This window comes from Lolium perenne, chromosome 2, assembly GCF_019359855.2.
Source record: "Lolium perenne isolate Kyuss_39 chromosome 2, Kyuss_2.0, whole genome shotgun sequence".
Classification (NCBI taxonomy): Eukaryota; Viridiplantae; Streptophyta; class Magnoliopsida; order Poales; family Poaceae; genus Lolium; species Lolium perenne.
Window position 1 is genome coordinate 180,050,494 of NC_067245.2, and position 14,688 is coordinate 180,065,181.

General features: G+C 46.8%; 2 protein-coding genes across 2 annotated transcripts; one reads left to right on the forward strand and one right to left on the reverse strand.

Annotated features, from left to right (window-relative positions):
* Positions 1-602: 602 nt before the first annotated feature.
* On the reverse strand, positions 603-5,188 carry LOC127323731 (uncharacterized). Its single transcript, XM_051351851.2, has 6 exons — positions 4,773-5,188; positions 3,227-3,459; positions 2,078-2,287; positions 1,908-1,998; positions 1,313-1,547; positions 603-1,187 (listed from the first exon to the last, which is right to left on the reverse strand). The coding sequence occupies exons 1-6, from the start codon at positions 4,988-4,990 to the stop codon at positions 798-800; spliced, it is 1,377 nt and encodes a 458-aa protein (XP_051207811.1). The 5' UTR covers positions 4,991-5,188; the 3' UTR covers positions 603-797.
* Positions 5,189-8,319: 3,131 nt separating this feature from the next.
* On the forward strand, positions 8,320-12,489 carry LOC127323732 (uncharacterized). The gene is made up of 7 exons (XM_051351853.2): positions 8,320-9,417; positions 9,586-9,838; positions 10,353-10,510; positions 10,748-10,912; positions 10,992-11,082; positions 11,470-11,689; positions 11,783-12,489. Exons 1-7 carry the CDS (start codon positions 8,397-8,399, stop codon positions 12,107-12,109), a joined length of 2,235 nt encoding a protein of 744 aa, XP_051207813.1. The 5' UTR covers positions 8,320-8,396; the 3' UTR covers positions 12,110-12,489.
* The last annotated feature ends 2,199 nt before the right edge of the window (positions 12,490-14,688 follow it).

Sequence of the window (14,688 nt, forward strand, 5' to 3'; positions counted from 1 at the left end):
AGCTAAAAAGTGTTTTTTACAGACTAAATGTCGCTAGACGAATTAGGAGTAAAAGTTATTTAGTACAGTTTTACCAGATTATTCACAAATCGCAACAGAACAGAAACATAGATTAAGGACTAGAGGGGCTAAACTCCGTAATGGGCACTTTCCTGAATCCTGAGTCGGCCAGATTTGGGCTCAATTCCAACATTTGCCGTCAGAAAAAAATGAAGCCTAATCCCTCTCTGCAAAGCCAATCACCTAGGGTTAGTACGGATCAACTTCTCGAGCTCGATGAGCCCGCGCTGCCATCCAGCCTGCTTTACATCAGAATCAGCATAGCTTGCAGTTTGTAGCCTACTACCACACCCAGCTGAGCTCTCGTTACGGCTCAACACCCGGGTGGCATTTCAAGTGTAAGCTTATGAGTCTCATCATAAGCTCATTCCACAGCACAGCCTAAATTACCGCAGTTGCCAAAATAGCCTTGCTCAGCTGCAACACAATGGATGATGACAGCCAGCAATCATTTGTAATGCAGGGTAACTAAAAAAAACAAATGCAATCAAAAGAGTTGCAGGCTAACTAAAAAAAACCAGCTGCAATCAAAGGAACACGCATTTGGAAAAGCACAAATCTCACTACACGCATCAGCCACCAACAACTGTCACGCTTGATAAACTTATCACCAGTTCAAGCTACTGCAAGACAGAGCTCTGAAAGAGTTGACGGTTCCTGCAATTCCTTAACATTTTAACAGCTCTGACAAGTTTGCATTAAGTTACTAACACGAGGTAGGGCAAACGAAAGTAACTCTACTTTGACACGGAACCCTCACCATCTTGCGCTGCAGGGTGAGCGTCTGAGTTGATGCTGCTGTCACCTTTCACAGATGGTGAAGCATCTACTGCAAGTCTCTTTGGACAAGGTTCAGCAGAAATAGGCTTGATATTAGCTCGCTTGACACCTCTTCCTACAACCCCAAGGTCCGTAACAGTGCTTCCAGTGCTTCCAGATGTTGCTGCTGTAGACATAGTTGGGGAATCAAAGCCATTGTTTACTCCAGCCATTTGCGAAGAAGTCAAAGATGCAGCTCTTGGTACACTGCCAGCATTCTGCATACCACCAGCCTTTGCAGCAATGCTTTTCATAATCTCCTCTATCTGAGAGCTTGGGGTTGCCATTGCTTGCTCCAGGTCTTCAAGCTGAATCAAACAGTCCAGAGATCTCATTGCTCATTGTAATCAAGAAAAAATATCTTGCACTCACACATCAATAGGTTGAAGATCATAATGGAGTTGATAACATGAATTAAATCTAATTTGTTTACCTTCTTCTCAAGGTCAGGCAATATACCAGTAATAACCTCCATCTCATCTTCTACAGACGATTTCTTTGAGCCTCCATCAGCAGATGCACTGTCACCTCCATCAGCCAACAAACTTTCCTTTGCATTTTTCAGGTTCTGTAAACGTGACTTGCATAATGAAATGGCTTTTGCACAGTATGGAATCGCCTCTCCAATCTTAGACGCCAACTCATAGACCAAACATATGCGGAAGTTTCTAGGACTGAATTAAGGAAACTAGCAAAGAAAGAACAACAAACAGTCTACAAGATACCAGCATTATATGACATTTTCCTGTGGTCAAGGTGCATAGCCACACTACACTAGGCATGGGCATACAATAATAAGTACCCGTGAAAAGATTTGAATTAAGCAAAATTACCTATACCACTCATGGCTTGATAAAATTAACAGGATAACTTCTGCCACATAAATTTTCAACTTACAAAAATGAACCACTAAAACCCCAGAGATACCACCCCAGGAGGCAAGCAATACATCACTTAGGTTGCAAATAATGCTACTTCATACTACTGTATGGCAGACATGGACATTACTATTACCACAAGTAGGATACAGTTCAACAATTCGACGATGATCAGGCTCAACCAAATGCTCCACGATGGCCAAAGCTTTGAAGTAGTCACCAAGTGAGTTGTCTATGTCCTCTGCAAACAAATGTAGGGCCAAGAGTATCAGGACTGAATACCAGTTTATGGCTGGAGTAACTAGGATGACAGAGAATACCTCTTTCCATGGAGACTTCAGCTAGAGCAGACAAGATTTTTACTTTCTCCATTGTGTTGTCTGGGCTCTTCTCCACTATCGCCCTTGCAATATCCAACATTTTCCATGCTAGATCCAAATCAGAATCGTCTTCATCTCCTCCCATCTCATCACCATCCTTGTCACTGTCACCATCCACATCCTCCTGATCTTTCTCATTTGAGTTTTGACCTAATCAATGACTATGTCAGTGTTTATCATGACAGGAAGAAAAACTCAGATAACATTACCATAAATTATTCTAGCAGAGTACTCCTAAAAGGGAAACAGCAAAAGTGAGCAGCAAGATGCATATAACTAAGTAATGATTGAAACTGATCGGTACAATGTGATCTCATTGATAAATATATTCATGGGGATTAGAAGCCTGATGGAATATGAGATGGCAATTATTATTACAAAACTTATGTAATACACAATCACAAAAATAGGGAAATATGCATGTTGTAAAACCGAGGCCATGCAAGTACACTAGGAAACAGCTAACTGCAACACAATCAAACGAAGATAGTGTTCACGGATCCATATCAGTTTAATTTGGATTGTCATTCCATGTGTACGAGTAACAGCCGCAGAAATAAATGTATAAACCTAGAAGGAAAATAGCTGACATCTAACAGCAGGCGCCAACCACTTGACATGTAATTGATCAACAAGCTTTTGTATAAGAAATCAAAGCACAAATTTCTACTGTCCCCATTATCATCTGCTATCTATAACACAAACTTGTTTTTTTTTACCATATAAAGGTTTACAAAAAAAAATACTTTGATGCAGTGATCACCTATAGAATGATGACTTGAATTTGAGAAGTCAAGAAACAATTTCAATTTTCAAATAACTTCCTGGCTCAAAATAAGACCATCATTTCGCAAGGCAGGAGCACAATCCTAATTAGCAGTTTATTGTATAACCTTCAGCAGGCATAAACAGAGGAACATAACTGTATAACTGTCCGTCTTCCGTTACGTAACTATTTAAAAGATACTAATTAGCAATTTATCGTGCATAGCCTTCAGCTTGCATAACTGAGAAACATAACTGTATAGATGTCTATCTTCAGGTGCATAACTGTATAAGAACCTACGGGGCAAAGGGATAACAACATACCTTCTTCGAGACCACCTTTGTCCGGAGATGGAGCATCCTTGACGTTGCTGCTGGATGCCTTTGAGTTCCCATTATCTTTATTGGCTGTGCTCTTCACTGATTCTTCATCTGGTGCATTCTTGGGAACATTACCCAAAGGATCAGTCTCCTCCTGAGATTTGTATAACAAGGCACATCCATATTTGTAATATGTGCTAGCACACTCTGGAGCAAGTTCTCCATGTAGTTCAACCCTGGTGACAATGAAGGTGTATATTTTTGAGTGTAACGTTGTCAAGGTATTAAGATTATAACTTATAGCATAAGAATAAGAAAGGTGATGAAATCTGAGACAAAATAGACTAATCTTGCACAAAATGGTAACTATGCTCCCTATCGGTTCATTTTTATAACAACTGACTGGCACTTGCGCAGATTATGAAGTACACTTCTGAAGTACTCCCTCCGTCCCAATGGAGGTGGTGCCTTAGTTGCATGCCCTAACTTTAACCATAAATTTAATCAATAATACATGCGTCATTGGTAATAAAAAAATGTATAACATCAGAAACTTCGTTCAAAAACAAACTCGATGATATAACTCTCGTGGCATATAGTTCATGTTTTGTTAGTTAGATTAGTGGTCAAAGTTAAATCTCGAAAAAGTGTGCGCCACCTAAATTGGGACGGAGGGAGGTAGCATAAACAAATAAACTACATAGCAGTGAAATACCGTAAATAGCCAGTACAGAGAGACGTATACACATTTCTCAAATAGGACAGCACCTATGACTCACACAATTTTTACACTTTGATTTTATGTCCATCCTAATACACACATCAAGCAGCAGCGGCCAACAGTGAAGAGCCTCAGGCCAAACCAAAACAAACCAACAGGACAAGCTGGCAGCACCAGCTCTCCAAGTCACACTGAGCACTGTAAGTACATACAAACTGAATGTACAGAACATGTCTAATCAGTTTTCAGTAGGTGTATCTTGTCACGAGGTGCTAGCTATGTGTGATGTTGATTGCCTTTACAGCTGTGGCTACAAGCGCTAGTCACAAGCCCTAGTGAGTAGTGGAGAGGCAATATACACATTAACCTCATAATACAAACTTCCCGAGGTCACTGCAGTAATGCTCACACAACACATGACAAATCAGAAGCACTAGTCAGTACTGGAGAGGCACATTGTTGCACTTCATTTTGTTGAAGCACATGTCTAATTATAACAAGAATGGCCAAAATCCCTAGTATTGCTACAAAATAACAGCAGGCTATGGGACAGGCTAACCATCCCTCACATCCTACCACACTCAATTGCGCCCCCCACTGGACACAACAAGTGCTAACAACACAGCTGGTGACCACCTTGCTGCAGATCCTCTTAAACCCTGCTAAACCCGCCGACCAAAGTACATAAATCAAAGGTTCTACAGATCAGCCAAGTTAAGTAACTAATCCAGATGAGGGGCGAACTAAATGGAAATTAACAACCCGAAACGTCCGTACGGAAGTTTCGGCCGGCGTAGGGTAGGGGCCGTGGGCGGGAGGAACCCTAACCTGATCTCGAGGGCGCGGCTGAGACAGTCGACGGCGTCGACGAAGTCCCCCTCCTCGATGGCCTTGGAACCCTTGTCGAACAGCTCCTCCGCCCGCTCTAGGGTTTTCTCCTCTCCCGCCTCCTCCTCGCCTCCCGCCTCCACCTCGCTAGGGTTCGGGGGCGGCGGATCCTGGCGCTCGTCTCCCGGCGCCGCGATGTTGTCCGAGGAGGAGTCCATGGGCGGCGGCGGCGGGCGTGGTGTCGGCGGCGGAAGCTGCGGGCGGAGGTGGAGGGATGGGGCGGGAGGAGGGCAGGCAAGGGAAATGGGGAAAGTTTCGGGGGAGACGCAGGCAGCGCCAATTCTGGGGGACTTGTAGGGATTGTTGCCGCCAAGGGGGGTTCAGCATTGGTGGTTCGGGGCCCGTTTGGGCTTTTGTTTGCGGCCCAAATTGGTGGTTCAGCATTGGGGAGGGACTTGTAGGGATTTGTTGAGGAAATAGCGAGCATCTATCTAGCAGAGCCCGTAAAAGTTTAAAACCGAAAAATAACCACCAATTTACGGGTTCTGGCTGAAAAATGGCCGTAAACGAGCCGAAACTAAAAAAAAAATCAGGCCGAGACCGAAACCCATACTCGGCCTGTATTTGTAGAGGCCGATGGAGCGAACCGAACGTAGCCCGAACACAATCCCTAGTTTACGCGTGAGGGAAGTTTCAGCTCCTCCCAACCGCTGCCGCTGCCGCCGCCGCCGATTTGCGCGCCCTCACCTTCCTCTGCGCCGCCGTCCTCCGATTTTTCTACGATGAGTCTCGAATCGACCCAGCCGGCCGCCGTTGCTAGCTCGCAGGCCGCCGCCACCCTCTCCCGCGGTCGCCAGAGCTTCTGCCGCTCCACCAACCACCCCGACGACCCCCGCGACCCCCGCGGAGGTAGCTACCACGGTCTCGTCGATGAGCGTGGTGAAGCGGCGACGCGCGAGAACGCATGTGGTCCCGCAATCCGGTGCCGCGGAGGCCACATGTGATGTCCCGATGGTCGCAACAAAGCCGAAGGCATCCCGTGCCAGACCGAAGAATTCGGCGCCCAGTCCTCCTAGCTGCGCAACTGTGGACGAATATGTGAGTGCATATTTGGTTTGTACAATTGTAGTTTCGCTTTGGTGACATATTGAAGATTTGTTGTTTGGTTTTGCAAATGTAGGACCGCATTGCCGATGCGAGGTATAGAGACATGGCCGGCAGCAAGGGCAAGAGCTTCACCATGCGCCATTGCTTTGATGTGCTTCAACACCTCCCCAAGTGGCAATTGAGGGACAAAGAAGTTGCACCCAAGAAAGCTGCAATGGTTGCGCTCGATGACACCGAGGACGAGAAGGAGGGCCGGAACGCTGACAAGCCAGAGGGGAACAAGAAGGCCAAGGAGAGGCTCAAGATCGAGGGGGATGCTGCATTGTTGAGGGACAAGTTTGATCAAATGATGAAGTTCAAGGAGGTGATAGCGGCCAAGACTTTGGAGACCAAGCTTGTCATCATTGTGAGGAAGAAGGAGGTGAGCCTTGCCAAGGTTGAAGCCAACCGAGATGAAGCAAGGAACAAGGCCAAGTTGGAGGAGATGATGTTCAATGTGAAGAAGGCCAAAGTAATGAAACAACTATTGGCCGAAGAGAGGGAGATCATGATGATGAACACCAAGGACATGAATGAGCAACAACTGGAGTGGTGGAAGGAGGCCTCGGCGGAGATCACGGCAAGACGAAAACTAGCTCGTGAAGAGGCAACTGGTGGTGGCTCGGTGACTCCTGGAGGTGGTGGCGATGATGGTCACGGCGGCCAACCTCGGTTTGATGCCGGCGGTGAGAGGAGATGGTGAACTATGAACTATTTGCTATGATTGTGTCATTTGATGTATGCACTATGAACTATGCATGAATTGTTTGCATTTGATTGTGTCATTTGTTTAATCATATGCAAAGTCTTTGACAAATCCTATTTTTACGGGTTCGGAACCCGCTGGCGGTGAACTGAACTCCATGTTTTCAGTTCGCGTTTTTACGGGCTCTGCTAGAGATGCTCTAACCCGAGTTATTGGTGAATCTTTTGCATAGAACCACATGTTGCGTTTGTTTTGCACAGAACGCCATGTTTCCTTGTCATCTTTGCAAGAAACACATAAAACATCTTTGGCCTATTTGACACAGCAATTAGAGGAGTGGTCTGGTTCGATCAATTTGGTCTGGTTCGACCAGTCCATCTTCTATATGCTTCTTTGTTCTTTGTTGTGCCTTTCATGCAATGTAGTAACCAAGTGTTGAAATGCAACGTTCAAAAAAATGCCTCTATATTAACACAATCAACACTTCCATTCGGTTAACATATCCATCCAACAGCTTGAGAATATCATATTTATCCAGATTTAGTATCTCACTTCAAATACAAAAGTAAGAGTCAAGATAATTTCTTCTTCATCACATGGCTCTTTTCATTTCGTACAAATTTCAGACATGATTTTCTTCCTCCTGTTGCTGACCTTGGCCATTACTTGCTGTGAAGTACTCCATATACTCGAGACTCAGTTGTCCCCGCATAGAAGGGAGCTTCTGCCTTGGTGCATCTTGAGCATGTCGAGGTTGTGTAGCAGCTTGAGCATGTCGAGATTGTGCATCAGCTTGAGCATGTCGAGGTTGTGCTGCAGCTGGAGCATGTCGAGGTGCTGTTGCTGGAGCATGTTGATATGCTGCAATTGGAGCATGCTGACGTGTTGTAGCTGGAGCTTGGCGAGGTGCTGCAAATGGAGCTCGCTGTGGTGGTGCGGGTGGGGGAGGTGGACGCGCTGCAGCTGTAGGCGAGGAAGGAGCCGTAGGCACGTCCAAGTACTTAGGCCGCTGACGGTTGCTCTAAATCAATACAAATTAATCAAGTAAACATCTGGGAGGCAGTTAATATAGAATATATGAGCATAAACTAATTACCTTGTGTCCGACCTTTCTAATTAAGAGCACGAAACGTACGTACGGAAGTTTCGTCCGGGGTAAGGGGTCGTGGGCGGGCGGGAGGAACCCTAACCTGATCTCGAGGGCGCGGCTGAGACAGTCGACGAAGTCCTCCTCCTTGATGGCCTTAGAACCCTTGTGGAACAGCTCCTCCGCCCGCTCTAGGGTTTTCTCCTCTCCCGCCTCCTCCTCGCCGCCCGCCGCCTCCTCGCTAGGGTTCGGGGGCGGCGGATCCTGGCGCTCGTCTCCCGGTGTAGCGATGTTGTCCGAGGAGGAGTCCATGGGCGGCGGCGGGCGTGGTATCGACGCCGAAAGCTGCGCGTGGAGGTGGAGGGATGGGGCGGGAGGAGGGCAGACAAGGGAAATGGAGAAAGTTTCGGGGGAGATGCAGGCGGGCAGCGCCAATTCTGGGGGACTTGTAGGGATTGTTGCCGCGAAGGGGGTTCGGGTTCAGCATTGGTGCTTCGGGCCCAGTTTGGGCTTTTGTTTGCGGCCCAAAGTGGAACTCCCACCCAGTACTTGCTGCCTACGTGTGGACCCAGATTGTCAGAAAACCCCCAACCGGCGGGGCGAGCGCGAGTCGAACCCAAAATCCAAATCCCCAATTCCCCAATTCCCCATCCTCATCCTCGGCTCGTCCTCACCATTTCCCACCATGCTTCCCCTCCATCTCATCGAGGAGATCCTCCTCCGCCTCCCACCGGACGACCCCGGCTGCCTCTTCCGCGCCTCCGCCGTCTCCAAGCCATGGCGCAGCAGCGTCACCTGCTCCAGCTTCGGCAGCCGCTACCGCGAGTTCCACGGGACGCCGCCCTTGCTTGGCTTCTTCGAGGTCGATCGCGCCTTTGGCTGCTGGTTCGCTCCCTCGTCCCCCACCTCCCCCTTGCCCCCGACCCATCCCGACCCCCGTGAACTCTTCGTCCTCGACTCCCGCCACGGCCTCGTCCTCTTAAGAACTCCTGGCTGGAGGAAGGATGAGCCCACGGTGAGCCTCATCGTCTGGGACCCCGTCGGCCGCCGCCAGTGGGAGTTTCCACCTCCGGAGTTCGCCGACGACATCGCCTACGACAACGCCGTGGTGCTTTGCGCCGACGACCACCTCGGCTTCACCGTCGTCTACGTGGGCACCGACGGTGGCCCCGGGACCCCCTACGCCTCCGTCTTCTCTTCACAGACTCGTGCCTGGAGCGCTGTTGCCACTATCCCTGACAAGTATCTCGAAATCCTCAGATGTGGGCCCAAAGCCCTCCTAGGGAATGTGCTCTACTTCTGCGGCTGTGACAATCTAGTTCTGCGCTACGACTTGTTCAGCCGCCAACTATCAATCATCGAGGGGCCCATACGCTCGTGCGATTATTATGTCCTCGTCAAAACGGAGGAAGGCGTGCTTGGATGGGCAACAATGGAGGAGGAATCTGAGCTTTGCTTGTGGTCCATGGAGACTGCTCCTAACGGAGCTGTGGCATGGACACAACGCACAGTCGTCAAGTTTGACAACCCCTGTGGCCTGCTTGGCTTTCTCGACGGACCTGGTGTCTTTTACCTCAACACAGCAAGTTGTATCTTCACGGTTGAGCTTAAGTCAGGCCGAGTCAACAAGATATCCATCAGCCGTTTCAGTCTCGGTTCCTATCTCAAGCCGACTCTATTTCCCTACATGAGCTTCTACACTCCAGGTGATTTCATTTTCAGACCTTTATAAGCTTGTATAGTAAGTATTTGCTTTGCTGCATTTTCTGGATCATTCAGCAACACTGATTGTTTGGGTGATGGTGCATTTTTTCGCAAGAATGAGTAACAGAATTTTGAGATAATAAGCACTCTGTTACCCTTTCTTTTTCCAGATCAAGCTGGGACCAGAACACTGTCATCAACCATGGCCTCCTCCTCCGACGGGCAGGTGGGAAATGAGCAGGGGAAAGGGGACGAGGGGGACGGATGGTTGGAAGTGAGCGCCGAGAAGGAGTGTGATGATGAGGAGGAGGAACACCAGGAGGAGAAAGCTATGCAGGAACTGTTTGACAAGTGGCCCAAAGCCTTTAAGGATGGGGACTTTGTCTTTGCTGTAGACTTCTTCCGGCGCACCCTCAAGATCAGGTGAAAGTTCTTCCTTCCACCTGACGCTCTTACTATAAAGCCTTGCTGATTGTTGGTTACAAACCTCCAATTAGTTCATTTCAGTAAGTTTTGCGATTTTCACTTATGTCATCTGGGAGATTTTAGTTGGCTTTAGGATGTTATACGTATCATGTCAAGGTGGTTATGTAACGTTGGACCTAGGACTTGGCTTTCTTATGTTATCATGTGTTCATTGCGATGAACATTAAACCAAAGTATATTTACTTCAGGGTTAGGTGTTATTATATTTAAGAAAAGTCCATATGTTTCTCTGGTTGTGAATATTTCATTGCAGCGCAGCTTATTTATACCCACTTCACAATGACACTTCATGATCTCTAAGCACCAGAGCTGTTACAACTTACAAGATTTAATCAGCAGTGAACATAGTTAGCACCTTCTTCCTGAAATATTGTGGCAGTTGCTTCTGATTGCCGTGTTCTATCTCAGATTATATTACCTTTCCTGACCTTATCCCTTTATAATCACCTAGGGTGGCACGTCATGGTAAACTTTCTCCAAAGTGTTTCAGCACATATGTCAAATATGGACGTGCTTTGCTAGGCAATACTATACTCAAGACCGAGAGTGCATCAAATCAAGAATCGGTGGAGGGTATAACCATGCAAAATGATACTAGACACTCACAAGGTATGTCTATCCCCTAGTTCCATGCAGTACAATAATCTGAACAAAATTGTTATTCTCTATATGTAGTTAATACTTGATAACATCACTGATTATGATTTACGACCTCGTCTCTTCATCTGTTCATGACTGCTGACGATGTGCATTTCCTCCTGTCATGCTCAATGCTGATACAGCCATTGGTTAGAGCAAAACTCAAATGGAAAGATGATTGTGGTTTTTTGGTAACATATTTGTCAGATTTGGATCTGGCGTGGAGGATGTTTCATGTTACAAGGTCGTCAGATTTGGATCTGCCGTGGAGGATGTTGCATGTTGCAAGGTCAATACTTGAAAAGAGTCCTGGTAGCACTATGGAGAAAGTTGAAATCCTTGCTACTCTTGCTGAAGTCTCAATGCAAGGAGGTAGTCTCAGTTATCTTAGTTATGCCAGAATTTAATTGGTCAATTGTCTTGATGCTCATGGCACCCATTTTCTTTGCAGAAGACATAGCCTACTCTCTCAATGCCTGCTTCAAAGCTTTAGCCATCTTGGAGCATTTGGTTGAGCTTGAACATCGTCATATTTTCGTTCTGTATCCTGCTTATGGTAGTAGGAGCAGTATGAATTGTCTGCCATGTAGTACTATACAGCATCACATTTGCAACCCAAGTACTACAGGGCTTGAGTGCTCCCAGGAGTGTGAATCCAGGTTTTAGGGGGTACATCCTAGTCAGTTGACTTGAGAATTTAGGTGGCTAAATCCATTTTCTTTGTATCATCCATCAATGCTTCAATTAATTTGAACTGGCTAAAATCTAGCACAAGTATCTTCACATACGTGAATACACATAGTAGTGCATGTGTGGTGTGGTGATTGGGGATCATCTTCGATCACCAAAGAATGATTCAGTATGATTGTGCTAATATCTTGCAGGTTTTGATTGTTCTTAGTTTGTCGATTTCCTTAATTCAGTCCTAGAAACTTACAGATACGTTTTGCCTTCGAGATGGAATCCAAGATTGGAGATGTGAAGGCTATTTCATTGTGCAAGTCGCACATAGAGGGCCTGAAAAGGGCCAATGAAGATTTCTTGGCTGATAAAGGTGATGATGCATCTGCTACTGAAAATCGCTCGTACACTCTAGCCAAGTGCATCGAGTATTTGACTGAAAAATTATTGCGTGCACTAGAGAAGAAGGTAAAAAGTTAGATTTCGTCCTAGTTACTAAGTTTTTCCTCATGAACCTAGTACATTAGTACTGTGTAACAGCGAAATCTTTGCAATTTTTAGATTCAGCTTGAAGACCTGGAGGAAGCAATATCAACGCCAGTCTCAGAGGCAATTGGTGCGCAGAATGTTGGAAATGATGTGCCAAGAGCTGAATCTTTGGCTTCTTTGCAATGTTCCGGACCAAGCAAACCGATGCCTACTGGTAGGACCATAACCAACCTTGAGGTTGCAGGCCGAGGCATCAAACGAGCTAATGTCAAGCAGGCCTCTTCTGAGCCTAGTCCCAAGAAGTTCGCAGAGAGCTCTCCATCTGTACAAGTTGATAGCAGCAACAGCTCAGATGGTCATCTCTCAGCATCAGACAGTGATGGCTCTGTATCAGAGTAGACTCTGTTAACCATACTTCTTGCTAGTAATCTACTCCTGGAACATCCTAGCCGACTGTTTGGTTCAGCTTTTACTTAGACATAAACTGCCACATGCGCATTTTGCACGAGCTGTTTTGAATAATGCAGAGTAAGCTCTTCATTTTAGCATGTATGAACTGGCTCCAGTCTCTTGTTTAGCTGTAGCCAAATTTTGTTTAGCTGAAGGCAAATACAGTTGAAGCGTGGAGAGGATGCCTAGCGATCTTCAACCATGAACCTGATGCTGCTGCCTTGTTGCTAAGCTGGTAGTTTGAATGTTGGTTTTCTATTTGGCAGATTCAAGTGAGAACAGTGTTCGTAATCATGGTGAAACAGTATTCCATGCACTTCAAGCTGGTAGTTTGAATGTCCCTTTTTCTCTGAAGTAATGATCCTGTTTGGTCTAAGTCCCAGTGTCATCTCATGAACAATATTTTTTCATACGGAGTACGTAATAGTGTGTCAGGCAGAAATATACTTGGAACTGAAAATATCTGTGTTATAGCTAAGTTTCAGACAGTACGGTGTACAATTTTGCGGTGAATATATAAACTGGATAATATGCCAAGAAGACAAGGAAGCCAAACTGGATAATTTTGCAGTGCAGAATGCATGCTGTGGGAGACTGCCCCCTCAGGGCTTGTTTGGTACTAGAGTTTTAGTGGGATAAGCGGGGATAATCTGCTCCAAACTTTAAATCCCCACTTATCCCCAATGCATGTTTGGTGCTAGAGTATGAACGAGTTTAATACCCACTTATCTCCACTTTTTCCCAAATTTTAGTGCAATTTTTCAATCCCCAATACTCTACCCTTTAGGCCTTGTTTGGTACTGGTGTTTTAGTGGGGATTAGTGGGGATAATACTCTAGAGTATTGGGTGACAGCAGAGATTCACCCAATCCCCACAAAACTCCATCCCTAATCCACTAGGTAGGGGTAGAGTATCGGGGATTGAAAAAATTACACTAAATTTTGGGGAAAAGTGGGGATTAAACTCGCTCATACTCTAGCACCAAACATGCATTGGGGATAAGTGGGAATCTAAAGTTTGGAGCGGATTATCCCTGCTAATCCCCAGTAAAACTCTAGTACCAAACAAGCCCTTACCTAGTGGATTGGGGATGGGGTTTTGTGGGGATTGGGTGACAACAAAGATTCACCCAATACTCTAGAGTATTATCCCCACTAATCCTCACGAAAACACTAGTACCAAACAAGGCCTCATGATGTTACAGTTCGGACTGGGCTAGATGATGGGGTCACCAAAGGATACTTTGATACCTCGTCCAGCTCCAAGGCACCGACGGGCCGCGGGGGAAACCCCATGATCTTCGAAAGGGGTGCAAAAGAAGATGGCGCAAGACTGCCCAAAGGGAAGATGAAGAGTGTCCGAGCACCGACCCGCTAGTTGTCAGCCTAACCGTCAATCAACACCAACTGCACCAAGTCTTCATGGATGGAGGAAGCAGCTAAAACCTTCTATACGTTAAGACTCTGGATCACATGGGAATCCCCCGTTGGGCACTGTGCCCAAGAGGAATCATCCCCAACTTCGGGGTAGTGTCGGGATTAAGAGCAATGCCCTTGGGGACAGTCACACTCCCCATGTTTGTCAGAAGCATGGGAAACCTGCAATGGATTATGCTCACCTTTGAGGTAGTCGACTTCCGAGGGCGCTACACCGCCATCTTGGGGCGCTCGACGCTCATCCATACTATGCAAGGCTCTTGCTTCATATCTCGAGCCACCGAGGGTTCATCACCCTGCAAGGAAGCACTCGCCACGACCTCGCAGAATCGCGGAAGAATAAGAAGATAGTAGCGTCGGATTGATTTTGGTCCCTCGACCTCCCGCTGGAGTGCAAGGAGCTGGAGGTGGAGGACTAGGAGGAAATGCGCGCAGAAGCATAGCGGAAACTTCGCAAATAGGCCCGCAACCTTAATCGAAAGGCAAAGCAGCAGGTCAAAGGAATCCTAGAAACAAAAGGCAGCCAGACATCAAGCAAATAGGATGTGCGTGCGTGATGGCTTCCGCCTGTACCGAGATGTCGGTACCAGGAGCTCATCGAACCGCCGACGGACCCGTCGCGCACCCCTATCATCATAACGCTCCTATCAAAATCATCAGGGGCACGTTTGGTAGGCTGGGCTGGATTCCCGCACCACTGGTGCAACGAGACGGGCGCCCCTGCGCGTCGCGAACGGGCCACATGCCACTTTTGGCCCATCGTTTGGCAACCTGTGCTGCATCGGCCCGAACAGAAGTGCAGATTGTTTGGATGCCTGGATACAGTGCTCCATCTCTGTTGTTCAGCCACAACACATGTGTTTGATTGCCATTTTGGGGACCCTAGCAAAAGCTTCTGCTCACCACATTCAAATATGGTGACATTACCATCACATAACGGCATAGAAAACAGCTGAAACACAATCATAATCACACAGCACACAGTCACAGAACAGAGTACCTAATCTAGCGTCAGAGTGGTAAGACGCCTACCTAAACCCGGGGGCAGACTACCAAGGTCCAAAAGCATTGTTCAACAGCCTCTACATGCC